At 42.6% G+C, this 24,042-nt stretch overlaps 1 protein-coding gene and 1 pseudogene across 2 annotated transcripts; both read right to left on the bottom strand.

The window, feature by feature from the left end:
* Positions 1–4,935: 4,935 nt before the first annotated feature.
* Positions 4,936–7,892, bottom strand: LOC307110131 (olfactory receptor 52B4-like; annotated as a pseudogene). The gene is made up of 3 exons: positions 7,853–7,892; positions 5,409–6,270; positions 4,936–5,004 (listed from the first exon to the last, which is right to left on the bottom strand). The product of its transcript is annotated as an olfactory receptor 52B4-like (transcript).
* A 4,444-nt stretch (positions 7,893–12,336) lies between these two features.
* TRIM21 (tripartite motif containing 21) lies at positions 12,337–19,492 on the bottom strand. The gene is made up of 7 exons (XM_079788348.1): positions 19,416–19,492; positions 17,971–18,426; positions 17,466–17,561; positions 16,116–16,346; positions 14,235–14,257; positions 13,452–13,552; positions 12,337–13,156 (listed from the first exon to the last, which is right to left on the bottom strand). The coding sequence occupies exons 2-7, from the start codon at positions 18,376–18,378 to the stop codon at positions 12,609–12,611; spliced, it is 1,407 nt and encodes a 468-aa protein (XP_079644474.1). The 5' UTR covers positions 18,379–18,426; positions 19,416–19,492; the 3' UTR covers positions 12,337–12,608.
* Positions 19,493–24,042: the final 4,550 nt, after the last annotated feature.

Genomic DNA, 24,042 nt, shown 5'->3' with positions numbered 1-24,042 from the left:
TATGTTGAGGTATGATCCTTCTATTCCCACCTTGCTGAGAGTTTTTATCAAGAAAGGGTGTTGGATTTTGTCAAATGCTTTTTCTGCATTAATTGATATGACTATGTGGTTTTTATCTCTCAATTTGTTTATGTGATGTATCACGTTTATTGATTTGCGGATATTGTACCATCTTTGCATCCCTGGGATAAATCCTACTTGGTCATGGTGTATGATCTTTCTGATGTACTTCTGGATCCGATTTGCTAGAATTTTGTTGAGGATTTTGGCATCTATGTTCATGAAGAATATTGGCCTATAATTCTCTTTCATTGTGTTGTCTTTATCTGGTTTTGGTATTAGGGTGATGCTGACTTCATAAAAGGGCTTGGAAGTGTTCCTTCCTCTTCAATTTTTTGGAATAGTCAGAGGAGGATAGGTTTTAGTTCTTCCTTGAATGTTTGGTAACACTCCCCTGTGAAGCCATCTGGCCCTGGGCTTTTGTTTGCTGGAAGCTTCTTGATGACTGCTTCAATTTCTTTTATAGTGATTGGGCTATTGAGGTGTTTAGATTCTTCCTGATTGAGTTTTGGAAGGTTGTATTTTTTTTAGGAATATGTCCATTTCCTCTAGGTTGTCCTGTTTGTTGGAATAGAGTTGTTTATAGTATTTTTTAACCTTTGTATTTTTGTGGGGTCTGTTGTTATTTCTCCACTTTCATTTCTGACTTTGTTTATTTGGGTCCTCTCTCTTTGCTTCTTGGTGAGCCTGGCTAGAGGTTCATCAATCTTGTTTATCTTCATCCATTGATTTTAGAGAAAGTTGAAAGAAGGGAGAAGGAGAGAGAGAGAAACATCAATCTAAGAGAGACACACATTGATTGGTTGCCTCCCACACCTTCCCCAACCAGGGCAGAGTTCGAACCTGCAACCCAGGTACCAGCCCTTGACTGGGAATCAAACTCGAGAACCTTCTGTCTGTGTGTCCACACTCTAACCAATGAGAATCACAGGCCAGGGCTAGACTTAGGTTTTTAGCCAAATGAAGTGTAATTTAGTTTTTACTTCATATCAAATATATAAAATTTTAACATCTTTATTTGTAATTATCAGAACCTGAAAGCAATCCAAATTTATGTACTCCAGCTGGAAAATGAATGACTTAATCTGGTACATCCATATAATGGAATACTGTCAGCAATGAAGGAATGAACTATTAATACAAGTACAACATAGAAAAATTCAAATGCATTAGGTGAAGTGAAGCAACCCAGACTGCAAAGGGTATGCACAGCATGACTCCATTTATAAGACATTTTGGAAAAGACAGAATTGTAAGCCCAGAAAACAGATAAAAGGCTACAAGGGCTGGTGGGAGTTGACTAAAAGGGTGCCCATGGGTGTTTTTTGGGAGGGTGATGGAACAATTCTGTATTTTATTGTGGTAGTTGCATGTTTATTGAAACTCAGAAATATAAACTAAAAAGAGTGAATTTCACTTTATTAATTTGTATGATTAAACATGAAAAAATAGAATGATGAAAAATGGTACCTTAAATTCTCATTTTGCTATTGGATTCCATTCAAATTTTGGAAAACATGAATTTTCTAGAATTTCTAAAAAGTGCATTTAAAAACTTTTTGCACATAAAAAGCACATATTCAGCAGGATACAGTCACCCTCTTCTAGTTGCAGTAAAAATTTTCAGAATCTCTCCTAGTTTACTAAAATAGAGTATACCACATAATAGTATGTTATACATTTATTCATCTTAATATGTATGTAATGTTCTTGATGCCAAAGAAAAATACTTGTTATACAACATTACATAAAAAAGTAAGGCATAAAATATGTGAAAATCTGCATAAAGAACAAAACATTTTGTAATTATGAACTATTTAGCTTAATGAGTATGATTAGTGATAATTAAAATGCCTCTTTGTTATTTTATATTTTTATACCAACAGACATTTAAAAATTATTCAAATGCTAAATTAAATAGAAACAATATTTTAAAATAATATAATTCATGTTTGATTTTGAAGCACTTGTGAAGAACACAAAAGAAACAAAAAAAGTCATAATTTGACTATATAATATTTGACTGATGTATAACTAAGATTAATAAACAGGCAAAATAAGGAAATGTTTTAATAAACATTATGTTCTAGAACAATGGGAAATTTTTAAATAGACTGCATGTTAATAATAATGAAATGGCTAGGTGAATTATAGTTCTTCCTTAAACTTTTATATTTTACCGCCAATTCAGTTATGTTAAAAATTATGTTAAAATGCTTATAAGTCTATGTGAAAATGTAGTTTTATATTTGTAAAACTGTAAGTAGATTTTACATAGAATATGTATGTAATCTATGTGAAAAATAGTATCAGATGTGTAAAAGTCTAATTAAAAACAAAAAAGGTACATCACATGAAGAGAAGTAATAAATTTAACTTCTCTATGTATTTTATTATCTTCAATTTATTTAAAGTGATAAATTCATAGCTTTATAGTTTACAAAGAAATGTATTTTAAACATCTTAACTTAGTGTCTACTCTTTCAGATGACATAATGGACATTAGGAAAGTAACGTATATAGAATGCTGAGCTTGCTCTCAACTGGGAAATGAACAGTAAAAAAGTAATTAAAATTTATACAGAAAAATGCTTTTTAAAAGCATATGCTTGTCTAAATTATATATGGCACATAGTTGTATGATTGCAGTAGAGAGATAATAAAAATGCCTGCAGAGGTGTACAGTTTTAGCATGAGATTATATCTGCATTAATTTGCTAAGTGAGAAAGGTGCATTCTAGAAGAGTAGGTGGAATGTAGTTCAATTTAAATTTTTTATTTACCGGCATACAGATATACAGTAGAAAATAAATAGCAATCTGTTGTAAAATGTTAGCAGTAAATACCTCGAATTTGAAAAAATGGGTTTTTGTACATATTTTATTTCTGCTATACTGTGCAGTGGTTCTCAACCTTTCTAATGTCGCAACCCTTTAATACAGTTCACGTTTTGTTGACCCCCAACCATAAAATTATTTTTGTTGCTACTTCATAACTGTAATTTTGCTACTGTTAATGAATCGTAATGTAAATATCTGTGTTTTCCGATGGTCTTAGGCGACCCTGCTAGCAGTTCTCAACCTGTACAGTTATGAAGTAGCAACGAAAATAATTTTATGGTTGGGGGTCACCACAACATGAAGAACTGTATTAAAGGGTCACGGCATTAGAAAGGTTGAGAACTATAAGGTGAGATGAGTGAGGAGTTTCTCAAATGAGAGAATGCTTCACTGTGTCAGATGGTGCTGATGTGTCAAGACCTTGTCTGATGTTACTATTATTATTATTATTGTTATTATTATTATTTTAATTCTCACTTGAGGATATGTTTATTGATTTTAGAGTATGAGAGAGAGACAGAGACAGAGTACTGACCATTGGATTTGGCAATGTGGAGGTTACTGTGCCAGGCTGTGCCATGGCATAGGAAAACTGTCTGACTAGGGTGAGGTTAAGAAAAACAGAAAAAAACTATTGACTCTTGAATGTAGAGACAACTCTTTCAAAGTCTTTTACTGTGATGGAGAGAGAGAAAGAAGATCAGGAAGAGGAAGAGTAGAAGGAGGGGAAGGAGCAAGAGGGGAGGGGAAGAGGATGAAGGCAGCAGAAAAGCTGTAGGGGAATAGGATGCCAGAATGTTTTTGCTTGATCTCTCCCTCCTTCCTCTCTCCTAACCTCATCACCACATCAAGACATGAAAAAAACCAGAAAGAATAATCTAACATTATCCATAATTGATCTCTTTTAAAATACTTCTTTAGAGTTATAGACTAGGAATGAATTAAAAAGGTGAACTGGTTTATTTTTCAGAGTCTGAGATAGCTCTATTATTATTACTATTACTATTATTACTATTATTATTATTATTATTATTTTAATTCTCACTTGAGGATATGTTTATTGATTTTAGAGTATGAGAGAGAGACAGAGACAGAGTACTGACCATTGGATTTGGCAATGTGGAGGTTACTGTGCCAGGCTGTGCCATGGCATAGGAAAACTGTCTGACTAGGGTGAGGTTAAGAAAAACAGAAAAAAACTATTGACTCTTGAATGTAGAGACAACTCTTTCAAAGTCTTTTACTGTGATGGAGAGAGAGAAAGAAGATCAGGAAGAGGAAGAGTAGAAGGAGGGGAAGGAGCAAGAGGGGAGGGGAAGAGGATGAAGGCAGCAGAAAAGCTGTAGGGGAATAGGATGCCAGAATGTTTTTGCTTGATCTCTCCCTCCTTCCTCTCTCCTAACCTCATCACCACATCAAGACATGAAAAAAACCAGAAAGAATAATCTAACATTATCCATAATTGATCTCTTTTAAAATACTTCTTTAGAGTTATAGACTAGGAATGAATTAAAAAGGTGAACTGGTTTATTTTTCAGAGTCTGAGATAGCTCTATTATTATTACTATTACTATTATTACTATTATTATTATTATTATTATTTTAATTCTCACTTGAGGATATGTTTATTGATTTTAGAGTATGAGAGAGAGACAGAGACAGAGAGAGAGGAAGAGAGAGGAGAGAGGGAGGAAACATTGATATGAGAAAGAAACATTAATTCGTTTGCCTCCTTGACCCTGACCAGGGATTGAACCCACCACCTAGGCATGTGCCTCGACTAGGACTTCAACCTCCAACCTTTTAGTGTATGGGATGACACTCCAACCAACCAAGTCACCCAGGCAGGACCAATATATTATTATTGATCAGAGATGTGAAAATATATGTTCCCAAGCTCACCTGTGGATTTACTTCAGAAACTTACACTCAGTGAGACATTTATCTAGTCTCAACTGTTCCTTAATCTAGTAGGGGTTCCAAAGCTCACCTCATAACTGTTGGGAAAACAGTAGCTTGGTTTCCATTCTCAAAATCATATTTCTTTTGGGAAGAAGACATGAGTCATCTGATCCCTGATTTGTTTGGTCTTGATCCCATAAATGACGGTGAAGCATCCATCTTATATAAAAACTGCTGTTTTAAATTTTAACCCTGCTTTTTGGCTTCTGTAAATGCTTGCTTGTTTGAATAATAAGGAAAATAAGACTACTCCCACTTCTGAGAGGCCATTAAAACTTCCCCAGATGAAATTATGAGTGCTGGCACCAGGCCAAGGCTTTGGTTGAGGTCTCAAAGCCACAGCACATAGGGGCTCTTTAAGAACTTGCAAAGGGGGCCGGAAACACCCCATATTTGGGAGTCAAAGAAGGTAAAAACATATAAATAGGGAAAGTTCCTCCATGTTGGGGCCCAGAATTTGAGAGACATTTTCCTCTGGACCCGCGCGTAATAAATGTAACTCCATCTCTCTAAGTATTGCTTGGTTCTTCTCCGGTTTTCTGTAATAATGGGATTCAGCATAGGAGGAACCAGAATGCAGACACTGGCCAGCAGTACATGGATATGGGGTGAAATGTGCCGTCCAAACCGGTAAGTGAGGCTGAGAAGATGATAAAAGTGAATAATGACACAGACATGGGAACCACATGTGTTGAGAGCTTGTGACGAGCATCTTGGGAAAGGATGAGAAAGACAGCACGGAGAATAAGCATATATGAAACACAAATTAGCATAACATATAAAATCACTGTTGACATTAGGACAAAAAGTCCATACCAGATGTTATTTGTATGTCATCACAGGAAAATTTGGCCAACCCAATGTGCTCACAAACAGTGTGTGGAAGAATGTTACTTCTGCAAAACTTCAGTCTTTTCAGAAGAAATACTATGGGGAATATTGTACTATAACTTCTCAGAAAGATGGACCAATTTTTCCAATCAGTGTATGTATAAGAATGGTGTTGTATCTCAGTGGGTAGCATATGGAAATGTGGTGGTCAAATGCCATCATCAGCAAGATCCCTGACTCAAAGACAAAGGTGGAATTGATGAAGAATACCTGAACAATGCAGCGATCCAGGGAATCTCCTGAGCATGGAACTAGAAGATGGCCAAGGCCTGAGGTACTGTGCATGTGGAGAGGACAATGTCTGCTGTGGCCAGCATGCAGAGGAAGAGGTACACGGGGTCATGAAGACTACGCTTGGTGAGGATAATGAAGATGAGTAAGCTGTTCCCAAGCAAGGCGATGACATAGGAAATGAAGAAGGGGATGGAAATCCACATGTGCTTGTTCTCAGCTCCAGGGATACCCAGAAAGTGGAAGACAGTGTGACTAACACCAGTGTGGTTTAAGGTAGTTATACCTGGAGCATATGACCTGGGACTTCACCTTCTATTTACAGACATAGTCAACATTTCCAATTGTACTCAAACCTTATGGCACCCAATTCTTTTCCATAGCCAGTGGTCCAGGAAAACTAGGATGAAAAAAGAAATAGGGTATTGTCTTTTTTTTTTTTTTTTTTTTTAGTGAAGCAATAATTTTACAGAAAAGATAGATATTTATTTAGCCAATAAAATAATAACCTAAGTGAACATGTTAATTGTAAATAAAGCTACTATAGGAACCTAATTGAGGGGGTAATTCAGCCCATTTAGCTGTAGGATGTCAAGTGAATTAGGTGGAGAATGGGATGAAGTCGTCTTGGAGTTTAAGGATTGACTATTGTCATATAAATATTTAATTCATTTAAAACATATTACAATCCTGTGTGATTGTGTGATCGCAGCTACTATGCAATGGTAAAAAGATCAAAACAGAAGTATATTGTTTGGTTACAAATTAAAGAGCTTGGATGCTATCCTAGCAGGAGGTCATCAACAACCTTCAGCTTTAAATTGGATTGGAGAGCATTAGATATTACTCTGCTTACTTAACATCAGACAAGGTCTTAATATTCTCAAATGTTTACCTTAGGCCCCATAGCCCTTTAATATATATAGGATACTCTCATTTTTACTTCCTAGAAGATTACCCCACACCAATACATACCTTATTCATCTGCTTCAAATGTAGTCTTTATATCCTAGAGCATGATGAATCAAGCAGGTCTCTGAGTTTTGGGCTCCACAGAGCAGAGAGTTTTATGTATTTGCCTGAAGACTCCAGGAAAAGCCAGTTTCTCGGGGAACTCAGATTTACTTCAACAACAACCCTTCTTTCACATACACATGGGTCAAGTTATTATGGCTCTTTATATCTGCCAACCCCACTCATCCTATACAACTCTATCCCTGGATTGGGTGTGCACATATATTATTTCCAATAAATAAAATATTAGGATCATTACACCAAATATTTCTGTTTCTGTTTTCATGAGAAATAGTAAATATTAATACTATTTCGATCAGCACAAATAAGTTGACTATAAGATATGGAGATTATTTTAAAAACACTTATTCCTGCAAGGTTTTCATTGTGATTTTGATAAATTTAAAATGAAATTTGTACCTGAACATATGTAATATTAAGAAGAAGGAGCTCCCTGGTTTGGCTCACTAGTTAGAGTGTTGGTGTCACAGCTTTGATTCTGGTCAAGGACTTGCACCCTGGCTGCAGGCTTGATCCCAGGCCATGGTCAGGGCATGTGGGGGAGGCAACCAATTGATTGGTCTCTCTCACATGGATGTTTCTCTTTCTTTGTCTCTCTCCCTTTCTTCCTCTCTCTCTCTCGCTCAAAAAAAAAAAAAATTTTTTTTTTCAATGAAAAAAATATCTTTGGGTGAGAATCCTATCTGATAAAGCAGGAACATGCAAATTGACCATAACCCCATGACAAAGATGGCGGTGCCCATGGCCAATAAGGAGGGGATATGCAAATTGACTGTCACTCTGCAACCAAGATGGCGGCTGGGCCGGGGTGCAGGCATTTTGCCCCACATTACCTGCGGAGGGCATCTGGGCCTGCTTCATTGCCACTGCCATGGGGGGCCAGAGGAGCAGAGACACAAACCTGCAGGGGGGCCCGGCACCCAGCAGCCTCGAGCCCCAAGGCAGCAGTGGCACTGGGACCACAGTGGAGACAAAAACCTGCAGGAAACCTGTGGAAAGGGAGATAAACTATCATAACTTTATCTCCCTTTCCACAAGATGAGAAAACTGATCCTGATTTATTTAGTGATATGGCCCACACCTTTCTACAAGCACAGGGTATGTTATGACCACTCCCAGGAAGGTCTGGTCAGAATACTGTCTCCAGGGAATAGCGCTATTGTGGCAAATCATCTAAGAGAGAAAACAAGCTTTTGTTGGGTTTATTTTGAGGGTCAGAGAACATGCTACCCCAACATATGCCGTGTTTTTATATTGATGATCTTGAGCTGCAGATGCTTGAAAAACATTAAATGCAAGGAGAGGCTTTCACTGAAGTCTCCTGATCTGCCTAAAATCAGACCCCCCTAAAGGAGTTTAAATGTCATAGGTCCCCTCGATGGGAAAAGTGTCATCAGCCAGCGAAGACTGACTCCTGTCACGGGACAGGAGACTACAAGTTGACATCACACCCAAACTTTGTTACAAACTATCTCCCCCAACCCCCATTCATCTTTCCTAAAAATCATTTACTCTCCTCTAAGAGGCCTACATCTCCCAACCCCTTTCCCTAGGAAGAAGGTTTTTCAATCTGGATTCTAAGCCACCTTGGGGGAGTTATTCATTTTTCCCTGGGATATCCTACATATACACGAGGTACACATGTTAATGAACTTCTGTTTTTCTCTTGGTGATCTGTCTTTCATTACAAGGGCCTCTGCTAATAACTCAGAAGGGTAGAGGAAAACTATTTTTCCTCCTCTATAATTGTATCTCGGGAAATCAAGTTTCAGGCTGAACAGTGAGGTTGGCTGAAGTGCCAAGCAGTCCCGGCTGAGGGGAGAGAAGCTTCTAGGGGGAAATCAATGATATTGGCATCAAAGTAGAACAGAGGGCACATGCATGGTTAATGGTGGGAGTTTAAAGTGGTTCAACAGTTTTGGAGGATTTGGCAAAATCCATAGAAATGTTCAAGGTACATCCAAGAGTCTTATTCTAGGAATCTCATCTGCTGAGATAAAGTATGAGTGCATAAGCCCTGGTCAGAACCCAGGATGCTACTGTGGGTTCCCCTTCCATGATAGGAAAACCTGTTATCAACCTGCATTTTTAGGACAAGGTGGCATCTATCTATACTAATAGAAGGATAATATGCTAATTAGACTGAACATCTTCCGGACGACCTTCCAGACAAAGCCATGGTGGCGGGGCGGAGGCAGAGGTGGTTAGAGGTGATCAGGCAGGCAGGGGAGAGCAATTAGGGGGAATCAGGCCAGCAGGGGAGAGCAGTTAGGGGGATCAGGGCAGTGGACAGGTGAGCAGTTAGGAGCCAGCAGTCCAGATTGGAGAGGGTGCAGGCCAGGCTGAGGAACTCCCCCCCATCCCTGTGCACAAATTTCATGCACCAGGCCTCTAGTTAATAAATAAAAGAGAAAAAAAAAAAGAAGCCAACAGAGAGGAAGAGTGAAATCCTAGAGTGACAGATTAATGGGGAGAAGTTTTTAAAGATAACAGATGGAGGGCAAAGCAAAATAGGAGGAAGAGGAATAGAGGAAGAGATGAAAGATGATTCAAATGTAAATGAATTTGAAGGTGGCAGAGTGAGGATGGGCAGGTTAAGGGAATAAACAACAGATAAATCTTCTGTTTTTCTTTTTTGAGCCATGAGTCAGGAATCTCCACACATCACACATCACAATCGCCTGATGAAGGGGTCTAAGGTGGCCTAGGGCAGACAGGAAGTGATTGGAAGATGTTCTAGCTCCACCCTTCAACAGGCAGGGGACCTTGGGTAGGGAAATTATTTAAACTCTCTAAGCTCTGCTTGCTCCCTCATTAGAAAAACATGGGGAAATGACCACAGTTATCTCACATGTGGTGACTGAGATATTGCATGTACAGCCTTTAGCACTAAGCCCCTCCTAACTCTGTCTTCATTCTGTTCCCAACGCCCATATTGCAATCCAATTCACCTCTTTAGGAAGAAAGAAGAGGTGATGGCCAAATCCTATATACCCACTTGTATTGTCCTGGGCATGGTAACCCCCAACCACTTTGGCACTAGCCACTTGGTCTTCATTCTGCTGGGCATCCCTGCCCTAGAAGACCAGCATGCATGGATCTCTTTCCCCCTTTAAAACAATTTTTCCACCTTGCTGCTCCCATTGGGAATAGCCTCTTTGTCTTCATCATTACTGAACACAGCCTCCATGAACCCATGTACCCCAGGCCTTCCCATGCTATTGTCTGTGTCCATAGGTTATCCATATATGTATATATGTTCTTTGGTTAATCTCTTCCTGTCTGCTCCCCCCCACCGCCACACACACAATTAAGGTTTGTTATTTTGTTCCAGTGGATAAAATTTTAATTTCCTTTTGTCTTAGCAGGTTTATCTTTGAAATTTCAGTGTAATAATTCCTGCCTCTTCTGTGCAAAAGGAAGTTATAGAATCAAAGAGATCACAAAAGTCAATAGATCCCATTTGAATTTTAAAGGATATTAATCAAAATTAGAATAGATGGTAGAATCTTCCCCCATTTCTCAAGAGATACCTGGATCCAGGGGGAATACCTGGATCACTTGCTAGTAACTATTTGTGGGAATAAAAGCTGAGATATATAAAATCTCTACTACTTAATTCTTCTTGATGGAGACCAAGGAGTTGGTAATATGTCATCTGTGTAATGTACTAGTAACTGTCCAAACATCAGAGTAACCTGATATGGCAAGGTATTCGGATTTTGAGAAATGAGAATATTTAAGGTTATATCATTATGGTACTCTTCTCCCACTATAATATGTCAATTGAAGGGAACAAGCCATCATTTAACATTGACCAATCCCAAGGCAGACACAGAGAAGCAGAAAAGCTGATTAATATAGTCTTTTAAAAAGATTTCTCCATGATCCTGACATACAGAATCCAACCATTCCCAGTACACCCCCATTCATATAGGACTGATTTCTCTTCCATATCCTTCCTCTGGTTTATCAATCAAGGCACTGGTTGATTTTGCCCACTTATATTGATTTAGCTCCTGTAATGATGTCATCTAGCCTGAGAATTCTGTTCTCTTTATCCTTTCTATTCAGTGTTAAGATAGAAAGAACTTTTTTTTTTTTGTCAATAAACTCTTTTCAAGGTCACCAACATTTTTTACAGTATCTGAATTTTTCATGAAATTTAGCAGATGTTCTAAGGGCACATCTGAGATTCTATTTTAGATAAGAAACCAGGCTTGCTGGAAGGATAATGGCTCTCTCATGGCCTATTATTGCTCAGGTACAGAGCTTCATTGTTTCAACCTTAAAAGTTTAAACTCAAAAGTGTTGGCTTTCACTAGGTGGTGCTGTCATCTCAGTCCTGGCCTTCATACCAACCACAGTTCCACTGGAGAAGCAGAACTAGTAAGTGATAAATATTGAGATTTATTGCAAGGGATTCACTTAGGCCAGTGGTCGGCAAACTCATTAGTCAACAGAACCAAATACCAACAGTACAACGATTGAAATTTCTTTTGAGAGCCAAATTTTTTAAACTTAAACTTCTTCTAACGCCACTTCTTCAAAATAGACTCGCCCAGGCCATGGTATTTTGTGGAAGAGCCACACTCAAGGGGCCAAAGAGCCGCATGTGGTTCACGAGCCGCAGTTTGCTGACCACGGACTTAGGCAATTATGGGGGCTGGCAAGGCAAGTTCTAAATCTGCAGGACAGACCATTAGGAAGGGCAAGGCTGGAGCTCTTGGGTATGAGCTTAAGCTGCTCTTCATAGGTGGAACATCTTCTTCAGGGAAGGCTTGGTTCTGCTGTTGGTGCCTTTCACCTGATTGAATCCGACCCACTCAGCTCATCTAGGGAGATCTCCCTTACTTACAGTCAAATAATTATGGACTTTAACAACATCTACCAAACACCTTCACAGCAACATGTGGATTAGGGTTTGATTGAAAAACAGGGTGCTTAGAACCTAACCAAGCAGACACATCAAAAATCCATCACAACTTTCATTTAGATTGATGTGCCCTTTAACAAACTCCATTATCAAGATATGGTTGGGAGATAATGGTAAGAATGGGTATTCAGGCTGGATATTGGCAATCTAAGGTGTGCATAATTCACCTTAAAAAAAAAATGTGGAGCAATCTATGATGTGTTTGTGTTAGAAAGATTGTCCCAAACGAGTATGAGAACAAGAGTTGAATGGGGTAGATTGAGGCACAATTTCCTTGGAAAGCCCTTTTGCAAACTATGTAAGATAAAATAGAGATCTGAGCAAAGGCCTAGAGATGGGGAGGAGAAAACAAAAAAAGAAGGCAGAACATGTTTTGGTTGATCCAGATGAGTTTGGGCCAAATATAATTAGTTTCTTTTGTAGCAGGAATCATAAACAATCTAGGGCAGGAATATTGAGGTTGAAGATCATTTGACATAGATGTTCAGTGACCTCCTTGTCAAACCTGGCTTGCTGGTATCCCAACACCTCTGCAGAGACAAAGGCAGTTCAGAGGCCATGGGGAAATAAGACAGGATCAGTGGCTGAGGAGGGGAGTCAACAAAGGAGGTGTCAATGTCCAGAGAGAGCCATCAACAGTCAGTGGATCCCTATCATCCCATCCTCAGAGGACAGAGGGTCAGAGGGGCCGAGTTTCTTCCGCCATCATTGAAACCAGGATTGAAGAAAGGCCGTAGGGGCCCAGTGAAGGCACATTCTGAGAAGGTGTAGATGAGGGAGCCGTGGTCAGTGATGTTGTAGAAGGAGACAGTATGGGCCTCATAGTCCAGGAAGATCCCAATTTGGCGTGGAGGCACCGAAAGGTGGAGTGGAGTCTGCGGGCAGGTGCCAGCCTCATATCTTTGTTTCTTCCACAGCCAAATTGTCCAGAAGCCATTCATGGGGCTGAGTATAAAATGCCCCTTCCTCTGCACAGAGTCTCTACAAACACCCAGGTCCCAGGCCTCCTTTCCCGTCACATCTACCTCCCAGTAACGTTTTCCAGAGTCGAAGCACGGGGTACCCAGGACCATAGGATAAGTATCAAATCTCTCCTCATTTTCAGGCACCTTCTGTTGGGTGTCTCCAAGCCTTACTTGTCTCTTGTCCTCTGAAATGATAAGCCACGGATTGGCTGTGTGTGGATCCAGAGTGATGTGTACTGCAGAGAGAGGACCACAGTTAGGCCGGGAGAGTGTGTGTGGGGAGTAACTAACTCTGTCTCTGTGGTGGGGGGATGATAGGGTGAGCCTGACCATCACTGTGTGAAGAAATGACCCCCAAGCCAAGCCAGCTCCAGCCCTTGTCGGGACTTTTGAGGGAATCACTTTCCCTAGCTCTGTTCCTGCCCCACCTACTTTGACCTGACATCTCTTTCTGACCCTGGACCTAGTCACACTCTTGTCATCCCATTGCTGTTCAGCAGGCCGGCTCTGTGCTCCTGGAGCTTGCCTCACCTCCACACATCCTCAGCATACTCTTCAGCCCCGGCACAAGGCACACACTCCTCAGGTCTGGGGAGGTGATGTCCATCTCTCCCAGTTTCCACGATTCACTCCTGGGGGAAACAGAGTTAGACGCCTCATCTTCAACTCCTCCCCAACCCTCCCCAAACCCTAATGCGATAACCTCTCTTGCAGATGACTGATAACTTAATTAAACATAAATTTACAAACACCTGTTATATTAGAATCCCTGGGGGTGAGAGGCAAAAGGAGGCAGGATTTACACGCTATCCAGGCCTCCCATCACATGGGCCTCTGGAGCACGTGCATAGTCCGTAGCTCCTCTCCAAGCCCGAAGTCACCAAACAAGCACATCCAACTTCATTTTACAGGCAGGGTGCTGATCTACGCTGAATCATTTTCTAACGAACGTCATGGAGTCGCACCCATGCCGTGGGTCCTACTCATGGCTCTTTCTGGGAGGTGTGTAGCTGGTTAGTTTTTAAAAGAAGTCTCATCAGGCTGTAGACCCAGAACTTCCCAGAATTTCCCTGTTTGTCGGGGCTTCGTTTTGTGAAGATGTTATAGTCCAATTACTATGGACAACTCACCAAATGAGATGCCCAAGAATTAGCCCTTTGAGACCAGAAAATATTTTATGGAGGATTGTATCTCTGAGAATAGGAAGGTGCATGGGGAAGACTTCAGAGCATGTTTCTCTAACTCAATAATCATTTATGCAGGTAAATACACTTCCTGCCACCCCTTCCTCCAATAAAGAAAACCTCTCCTTACCTTTCCAGGACACTTTTCACCTCCTGAGGAAAAAAGAGGCAGAGAGTAAGTTCCAGAATCACTGGTTTAACGACTGAGACGTCAGTCCTGTGGGTGATGTGATGCCACCCCGAGGTCCTTAGGACACTGCTCTGCCCAGTTCCTCTGGGCCATGGCCCAAAAGACATCTCTGACCAACTTGGAACTAAGGGATGTGTGGATGCTAGTGGGTAACCAGAAACCCACATATAACCCTATGTAACTTATAGCCAAGGGGATGATCAAACAAGTTAAAAAGAATAGATTCTTGGGGAGAGGAAGTGGGAGGCGAGAGTGGAAAGAAGTAAATAGCCCAGCCTGGCGGAGGCCCAGAGACAGTCACAGGGAAAGAATAGCCAAGTCAGGATGCACAGAAACTGCTCTGTCTCATTTGTGGGCTTGAGTTGTTTGGAGAGAAAAGGCTGGTTAAAGCTCTGTCCTGTGCTGTCGTTAATGTTGCTCCCTCACGTATGTGAAATCAAATCACCTGAGAATATTCTGTTGCTGAAGTTGGGAGCCCGTATCTGATCCTGGCAGGCTCCTCAGTGCTCCAAAAGTGCATTAGAAGCTTGGCAAATGTATCACTGGTGGATATGAGATCATTTTAAGTAGCATATACACTGGTGACTTAAAAAAATAGTTATGTACTTATTGTAATCTTAGCTCTATCTCATACTATTCGGGTGAACTTGGTCAAGTTATTTAGCTTTTGTCTCTCACTAAGTCTCTTAACACCTCTGTGCCTTAGTTTTCTCATCTAGAAAATGGAATAATAGGAGTACCACCTCAGCACAATGCCAGGAGGGATTCAATGCCGGGCGTATAATATGTGCTATTTAAGAATATTCAGCCCTGACTCGTTTGGCTCAGTGGATAGAGCGTCGGCCTGCAGACTAAAAGGTCCCACATGTACCTTGGTTGTGGGCACATCCCTGGTAGGAGGTGTGCAGGAGGCAGCTGATTGATGTTTCTCTCTCATTGATGTTTCTAACTCTCTTTCTCTCTCCCTTCCTCTCTGTAAAAAAAAAAAAAAATCAATAAAATATATTTTAAAAAAAGGAATATGCAGTTATTCTTATTCTTATGAAATAGAAAAATTATCAGCAACAATATCAACATGATTGGCTATTATTGGTTAGGACAAATTTCCTTTTAAACTAAATTTATTCTGGCAAAAGATTGAGACAATTGAAAAAAATAACATGTTAAGATCACTTAGGTAGTTCATAGAAGTAGCAGAAAGTATAAAGGAGATACAATTATGACTAAAGTTTGGGGAATTCTCGTTTTTTAGTCCATCTCCTTTCCCTTATTTTTCACAAATGGAGAAATTAGGTCCAGGAAAGGAAAAAATGGCTTAACCTAGAGTTAAGGGAATAGAGGGAATTGGTGACAGGGCTGGGGCTGGGCTACCGTCTCTTAATTTCCAGTTCAATATTTTTAGTTTTTTAGGAAAACTTTCCCATGGCCAGATACTCATCAAAAAGCCTTAGTGGATTATCTCATTTAATTCTCACACAAATTCTTTGAGATATGTAATATTATAATATCCATTTACCACATGAGAAACCTGATTAAGGACCTTTCTCAAGGTCATGAACCTGGTACACGTTAGAGCAGGCAGTTGTCAGAGACGTTCATTTTTAAAAAATTGCTGCATGGATTACTCCCTCCTAAATCTGTATCTTTCCATGCCTTGAATGCAAACCATTCATGGGTCTGAATTCCAGTTTGTTTTATTAAAAAATAAAAATAAAAAATTCCAGGGACCAGGTTTCTGTTTGCTCTGATGGTAGCCCCGGGGAGCTCTGGCTTTTGTTTGGTTCCTCCTTGAGAGCAGAGTGGGAGCCTCTCCCGTCTCACCTGCAGCAGCTCCAGCTCCGAGCCCCGGCTTCTCCTCTCCAGCTCTGAGATCAGCTCCTGCAGGGCCTGGCAGCGCTGGGCCAGCTTGTCCTCCGTCTCCCCCAGGATTCTCAGCTGTTCCCTCTCTTCCTTCTCTAGCTTCTGCAGTTGCCTCTGTTTCTCTTCAGCCAGGAAGTTTTGCTGCTGCTCAAACTCTGCGTGAATCCTCAATTTGTGTTTCTCAACCTTCTCCTTTGGTGTCATTGGAAAGAGAGAGGTGGGTTTTTTTAAAAAATCAAAATCTCCCAAGCTTGGAGAATTGAGGTGTCCATACCCATTTCTACTCCCTGTCGACTCACTACTCTGGCTCTGTCTGGGAACACACACACACACACACACACACACACACACACACACACACACACACCATTTTGCTGGGAAAGTGGGTGGGTGAGGCTTCTGGGATTAAGAAGGGAATGGGATTGGTGCGGCACACTGCAGTTGCCCTAGAATAACAGCCGCATCAGCCCATGGAATCAGAGACTCTCCTCAACTTCTTTTAAAACCAAATCAGCACTCAAATGTGTCCTTTTATCTTCATATCTCAGTGTTACTGAGGAGTAACACCTGTCCCCACTCAACCTCACAAAGAAGGTCCACAACACCATTCTTAAGTCCTGGGGCAAGAAAGTCTTTGTGCTATCTATACTTTGCTCGCCCTTTTGTGCTAGTGGTTAGAGGGCTACCAATGACACAGATGACTCCTTCTGCTACCACAGCTTGGTTCACCCTCCCTATTTCCTAAATCTTCCTCTTCTGGTATCTATTGGCCATGACTTCCTTCCACTCCACTCCTGACCTGCCTCCCCTCCATATCACCAGTGCAGAATACGCTTTAGTTCCTCATTCTACTTTGGACCAGTGATCTGGACACAGTCAAACAATCACCTGGTCAGACTGGTTTTCCCAGCTCAGGCCTTGGCGGTTCCCTTAAGTCTGTTCCTCACAGCCCCTGTCATTTCCTGACAGGTGTAGCCGTATCTCTCCTGGGTTAGCTCTGTCCCAGATACTAAGGCATTGGTGCGGTCATCCCCTAAGACTGGGCAGGAGCTTCAGGGTCTGGCTTTTCCCTCAGCATCTTCTCTTAAGACTCTCAATTTTTGTGTCTGATTGGGAGCTCTCTTTGAGCTCCATATTGCTTATTTCCCTCTACCAGGAGACCCAGAGGACTGTTAGTTCTTGGAGAGTGACATACGCTGACTCTATCACTCTTCAGACAGGTAGTGATAAGGTTAGGGTTTTCTTGAGGCTAGGACCCTGGCCTCTGTCTAGGCGTTTGATCTAAGACGCCTTTGGGGATGTGACTCTTGCCTTCCAGGCTGCTCTCTTCGTTACAACATCCATTTCCAACTTCTCAGCCAATTCTTGCTCTTTTCTCAGTTTCTTTAATGCCACCTGGAGCTTCTCCTGCAGAGAAAGATAGCAGGGTAATGCCCAATCAGACCAAGAAGGAGGTGGGGGAAGATCATATGAGTTCTCAGAAAAGCCTGAGGGCAGAAAAGGAGGGAGGACTAGAGTCCTATTGGGGTTCAAATTTTTGTGACATTTTTTTGGAAAAAGCCTCATGTTTCTTAAGAAAGAGCCACACTGTTCAGGTGGCAGGAGTGGGGGCACTACTCATTCCTAATTAACCAGGAAACCACAAGGAAACAAGATCTTTGCAGCATCTTCCCTGCTCCTGGGAATAAGAAAGTGCTGATGAGCCTTAAATTAGACAAGAAGGTGGGGAACGCGCTCCCTTTCTCCAGTCCCCCACCTCTACAGGCAACTCCCTCCCATCCCGTCTCCTGTTCATGCCTCTGTGCCCAGACCTCACCTGGTACTCCTGGGCAGCCTCCTCAAGCGGGACCACAGGGTGGTCACGGTGTTTCCGAGACTGGGAACACACCAGGCAAAGAGCCTTCTCATCTCTCTCACAGAACAGGAGAAGTTTCTCTCCATGCACCCCACATTGCTCCTTCTGTGTGCCCTCCTTGGCGTTTTGGCTGATTTGTCTTAGGTTGTCCACCATGTTGGCTAGCTGGAGATTGGGCCGGAAGTTCCTGAGCAGGAATTGCTTCCTGCACACAGGACAGGTGCCGCCCCCAGCTTTGGCGACCTGAGAGATGCATTCATGGCAGAAGCTGTGGCCACATTCAATGCTCACAGGCTCCACTGTGGGATCCAGGCAGATGGGGCATGTGACCTCCTCCCACATCATTGCCAAGGGCTTTGCTGACGCCATGGGGGGGGATGTTCCTAGTAAGCAGCACTGTCGAGATCGCGAGGTGACCTAGTGGGGGGGGGGGGGGAAAGTTAGGGAGAAGACGAGAAAGGGTGTGAGGAAAACAAAACAATTCAAAGGAAGATACGAGGGAGAGTGAACTGGAGGGGTTAAAACAAGACAAGAACATTAACCTGAATAACAAAACCTCCTCCTCCATAGTCTGTCTGATTCAGTAAGACAGAAGGGGGTAACTGAGTCCCCAAAAGAGGCAGTGAAAACTGTCTTCCCAACCAGGGATCCAACTCCCAACCTAGGTTATGTGCCCTGACCGGAATTGAACCCACAGCCTTTGGTGTATGGGAGGACACTCCAACCAAATGAGCTGCACTGGCCAGGGCTATTCTTATGTATTCTTATAAGTATATGTAAATTTACACACACACACACACACACACACACACACACACACACACACACGTATGTGTTATCAGCACTCTCTGGGCTCTTCTCTCAGCTACTCTGAACTTGGCAGCTGTCTTCATTTCCTCCATCCTAACCCTGCCCCTCTTTCTTCCAGAGGAGTATTTTTTTGAGAGAGAGAGAGAGACAGAGAGACAGAGAGAGAGACATTGATGTGAGAGAGAAAGTGCCCAATGTCCGGGGATCGGGTGCCATCCATAGGCGCCCCGTTCGGGGATCGAACCCACAACCTTTCGGTGCACGGGACTATGCTCCAACCAATGAACCGCACGGGCCAGGGCTAGAGGCGGGGATGGGAGTCTCAGGATCGCAGCCCTCCCCGACACTGGACTCCTCGGGACCACCCTCCGGCTGGGTTTTCGGCTTCCGCCCCGGTCCCAGCTCCGGCGCGGGCAGCAGGGCAGCCCTAGCTCCTTCCACAGGACTTGGAAGTCACGTTCCCAGCCCAGCCTCCTCCCTGGAAGACCTGCTGCGGAGAAGGGGAAACTGACCCCCAAGGCTCTAGGGTGGGAACTGGAAGAAAGGGGATCTTCAGGCCTGGGCAGGGGTCCCTAAGCCCAACCCGGTTCACTCACCTTTTCGGGGGACTCGGGACGGCAGCCGGCTTTCGATTTCACTTTCGATTTTCTGTAAGAGGCAAGTCTGAAAGGGAAGCGGGCCCCGGGGAGAGAGTGGGAGGAGCAAGAGGAGGAGAGGAAACTGGAGGGGTGGGGCGAGGCGGGAGAAGGGCGAGCGGAGGTGGAGTTGATAGCCGCTGGGGTCGGAAGCTGCAGACGCCTGGGCTAGTGCTACTGGGCGGCTGGGTCCGAGTGACAGCTCCGCAGCGTTTGCTTCCTGCTTTGTGCCCCCGCCCACGTCCTCACTACCTAATACAGTTGTACATCTGTCTCCTAGATGGAGGGGCCATCAGCCCACCCCGACGTGCTGTGCCCCCGTGTGGGAGCTGCTCTTAGGGAGGTTTGGTGGGAGAGAAGAGCGCCTGGGGTGCGCCCTCACTTGCCATCATCTGCTTCCTACTTTCAGAAACAAGTCCTTTCCCCAACACGTGTTATTCTTTTAACATCAGGGCATAAGAGATTTATTTTGCAGGACCTCAAGGCGTGTATCACACCAGTGAGTGGAAGAAGGGAATTGACAATGATTGAGCACCAACTGTGTTCTTGTCACTGAGCTAGGGATTTTCTTCGATTATTTCTTTATTATTTTAAAGATTGTGCTAAATACCCATAACGTAAAATGTACCATGTTAACTATTTTTAGGTGTACAACCCAGTGGCATTAACTGCATTCACATTGCCGTGCAGCCATCACCACCATCCATCTACAGAACTTTTTTCATCTTGCCAAACCAAAACTCTGTCTCCATGAAACAATGATGGCCCATTCCTCCCTCCCTCCCCCCCCCCCCCCCCCAGCCCCTGCAACCGCCCTTCTAAGCAGACACGGTGTGGTACCCTGCATTGGATCCTGGATTAGAAAACAGGCACGAATGGGAAAACTGACGAAATACCGAGGAAATCTGGATTGTAGTTAATAGTCATGGACTATCAGTAATTCCTTAGTTTTGACAGATGTACCATGTTTGTATTAACATTAAGGAAACTGGCAGGAGAATATACAGAAACTTTTTATGCTATCTTTGAAACTGTTCTGTAAATCTAAATTTATTTCCAAATAAAAAGTTTAGTTAAAAATCCCCAAACTCTGACTATGAGTGGGAAGCATGACATGTGGATGGACAATGTAGAGGAGTCCAGACTACCAAAGCCTGTTCTCAGTCCCATGTTGGGAAGGAAAGGGAGTATGTATGGAGAGTCTATGAGGTTTCAAGTCCTTTTCGGAGTGCTCTCACGTCTTATTATAATTCTAACAATGGTCCCCTGAAATAACCATTATTCTCAGTTGACAAGTGAAGCATAAACGGCCCCAGGGGTTAAAGTAACTTGCTTATTATCACAGTTGATAAGTGACAGATCTAGAAATATGTCTCAGCTTTTCCATTACATCATGCTTGATGGATGATTTCCAAGGGTTAACACTGGCAGAGAAAGGGAGAGACATTACTTCACCATCATAGGTTTATTTTCCACCACCTTCATCCCCTAGGTGTAGGCATAAGGTTTGAGAACTTCTCTCCTCTCTGACATGCTCCCCATGTTTAAAGCGCTCGTGCACACCCCTTTGGCTGTGTTGCCTGATTTCTCGTTGGCAGAATTTGGAAAAAGCTTAGGCTTAGTCTCCTGAGAAATTGAAATGCCTCACTGTCTCTGTTGCTCCAGAAGGACCGAGTGTGTCCCAGTCCCTAACCATCCTCTTGGTCGCCACCTGCCTCTGTTCGTCACCAGGCAACTCGTGGGGCTGACTCTTTGGGAAGAGCAGGTGCTCAGGACAGGAAACCTTAGTATTCTTCTGGTGCCCTCTATGAAAATTATCAGGATGTTACCACCTGATGCTTCCTACCAAGTCCCAGAGCTGCCTGGCCCAGGACTCAGGGGGTTCAGTAAGTTCAACTCTGAAAATCTCTTGGATTTGCACCGGGATCCCCGCAGACCTGTTATTTCCCTAATTCTACCAGGAGGATTATAAAGTTCTGGTCTTTATTGACACAGCAAGAAATGCATTTCACAAATGGACAGATAGATGAGAGGAGACACAAGCTCTGCAGCTATGGTGAGTGCTGGGCCTGGAGTGTCAGAGCTGGGCTTGCGATGGGGAGACTGAACACCGAGGCCTTGCACCACCAACTTACATCAGCGTTTCTACTTCTGGGCAGCACTGAACGCTTTTTCACATGTCCCCCTTCATCCCTAGAACATAAAAGCTCCAAACAGCTAGAAAGCAGCTGGAGGTGAAAGGGATCTGAGTTGTTTCTGGGGAGCTGGAGACCCTCCAGATAGTGTTTGACTGCCCAGGTACAGATGTCTGGCCTAGACAGGTTTATGCTAAGCTTATTTCTGAGCAGAGCAGTATCAGAGCTAATTTTTCAACCACCTTCATCCCCTAGGTATAGGCATAAGGTTAGAGAACTTCTCTCCTTTCTGACATACTCCCCATGTTAAAGCACTCATGCACACCTCTATTACATCATGCTTGATGTAATAGAAAAGCTGGCTATGTTGCCTGATTTCTCATTGGCAGATTTGTTTTGTTTTGTTAATTTTCACCCTAGGATATTTTTCCATTGAGTTTTAGGGAGAGTGGAAGAAAGAGAGACACATTGATGTGAGAGAAACATATTGATTGGTTGCCTTCTGCAGGAGCCCTGACCAGAGCTGAGCCAAGCAGGAGCCTGAAACCAAGGTACGTGCCCTTGACCAGTACAGAACCTGGGACCCTTTGGTCCATAGGCTGATGCTCTATCCACTGAGCCAAACCAGCTAGTGCTGGCAGAACTTGAAAAGAGCTGGTGCTCAACAGCAACACGGGCTTGGGGAAAACTTAGGTCCCCAGCTCTTGACCGTCTTTGCTAGGCTAAGGCTGCTGTGCCAGCGCCTATTTCTCTGTCATTTCTCTTAGCCCCAGGCATGGGGCTTCTTCAGTCTCAAGACTCAGTTGGCAAGTCCAGAGACTTACAGCCTAATATCCTCTTGAGTACTGGAGACTAATGCCTGGTTGCCATGGAAATCTTCTCATGGGAGAAGGGTCTCCAACCTTCTCTAAGCTAGGTATTATTCTTAATGGCTCTTAGTTTGGCCATGAACCATTTGGGGACAGACTTCCCTGATCAGAGGAAGACACAGTCTTTGCACTATTCATGGTCTTCTGGAACCAGGATGAATAGATGGTAGAGGGGCAGAGAATGTGGTTTAATTTCCCCCACACCCTGAGAAGGTTCTGCTCTGCATTGATTCTCTGTCTCTTTCTTCCTCCCTCTCTGTTTCTTCCTCTCATTGTTTTCCTTTGCAGGTGTAGGTTTATCATATTTCTCCTTTGCTCTTTAGGAGATTTGATTTTTTTTTTTAGAGGGAAGATTTTCTTAAGCCATGAGTCTATATTGAAACTCATGCACTATGAAATGTAGGGATGGCAAATTAACACATGGACCTCTGATAAGCTTAGAACTTTTCAATGGGGAAGCTCAAGGATTGATGCATATAAGAGGTGAGGGAGGAGGTAGGGGTGGTAGATGAGATTGCATAAATCTGAAATTGTATTTCATCTTCTTTGGGAATGAAAATTTTAAGCATTAGTGATATTAATAATCATCATAGCTAGCAGAAAGAAGCAACATAACACAGTGCTGAAGAATGTGGGCTCCGGAGTTAGACTGCTTAGATTTGAATGCTGGCTCATCTACTTTCTTACTTCACAATCTTAGGCAAGTTATCCAACTACTTGGTACCTTAGTTTTTCCATATGCAAAATGGAAATGATAATTATACCCACCTCATAAAGTAGTAAATACTAAAACAACCCATAATAGTTAACATTCATTAATTGAATATTATGTGCCAGGCACTATTCTAAGTGCTTTGCATGTATTCTCATTTAATCTTTATAATGATCTCAAGAGACAAGTATTATCATTAAAGATTTTAGAGATGAGAGTGCTGAGGAATGGACAGACACATGAGCTTTGGAGTCAAATGAACTGCACTTGAAGCTGGTCTCTTATGCTTACTCTTAATGTGGCCATTGACAGATTTCCACACCTCTCAGGCTGTTTCCTCATCTAAAGAAAGGAGATGGTGCCATTCACCGACTTGGGAAGGAGGGAGACTTCATGAGATAATGGATGTGAAATCCTAGGGTATCTCTGCTTATCATCACATTTTCATAAATGCCTACTGTGTGCTAAACAGTTTGTAGTCTTTCCCATGTCCACACCATTCTGTGAAGTCAGCATTATTGTCCTTTTATTATTATTCTTAAACATGGCAAAAACACAACATTTTGCTGAACTCCTTCTCACCCCTGCAGCATTAGAACAGGGGGAGGAGGATGCCTTTTCCCTTGTATCAGACACTGCAGCATTCTTGGGTCTTGGGTAAAGATGAGTTGTGGAAGGTAACTTGGCCATTGCATCTGGAGGATGAAGGGACTGGTCCTGAGAACTACTTTCAGCAGGTGACCTCACTCTGATCTCAAAATGCTGCATCTGCTTTAGAGAGACATGGGGTTGGATAAAGGGGAGAAAAAAAACTGTCCTTCAAATGATCTTGATGGCTTATGTGAGTTTTCTTTGCTATCTGTCATTTCCTA

Source organism: Cnephaeus nilssonii, assembly GCF_951640355.1.
Source record: "Cnephaeus nilssonii genome assembly, chromosome: 13".
Taxonomy (NCBI): domain Eukaryota; kingdom Metazoa; phylum Chordata; class Mammalia; order Chiroptera; family Vespertilionidae; genus Cnephaeus; species Cnephaeus nilssonii.
This window is presented reverse-complemented; position numbering and strand designations above follow the sequence as displayed.

Bases quoted from the DNA above. Each gene is read 5' to 3' on its own strand.
- TRIM21 (XM_079788348.1), bottom strand. From the start codon at position 18,378: ATGGCGTCAGCAAAGCCCTTGGCAATGATGTGGGAGGAGGTCACATGC. The intron at 14,258-16,115 runs GTGAGACGGGAG...TTTTTTCCTCAG, and splicing joins CGGAGCTGGAGCTGCTGCAG to GAGGTGAAAAGTGTCCTGGA. The intron at 13,553-14,234 runs GTAAGGAGAGGT...TGTTTCCCCCAG, and splicing joins GTGAAAAGTGTCCTGGAAAG to GAGTGAATCGTGGAAACTGG.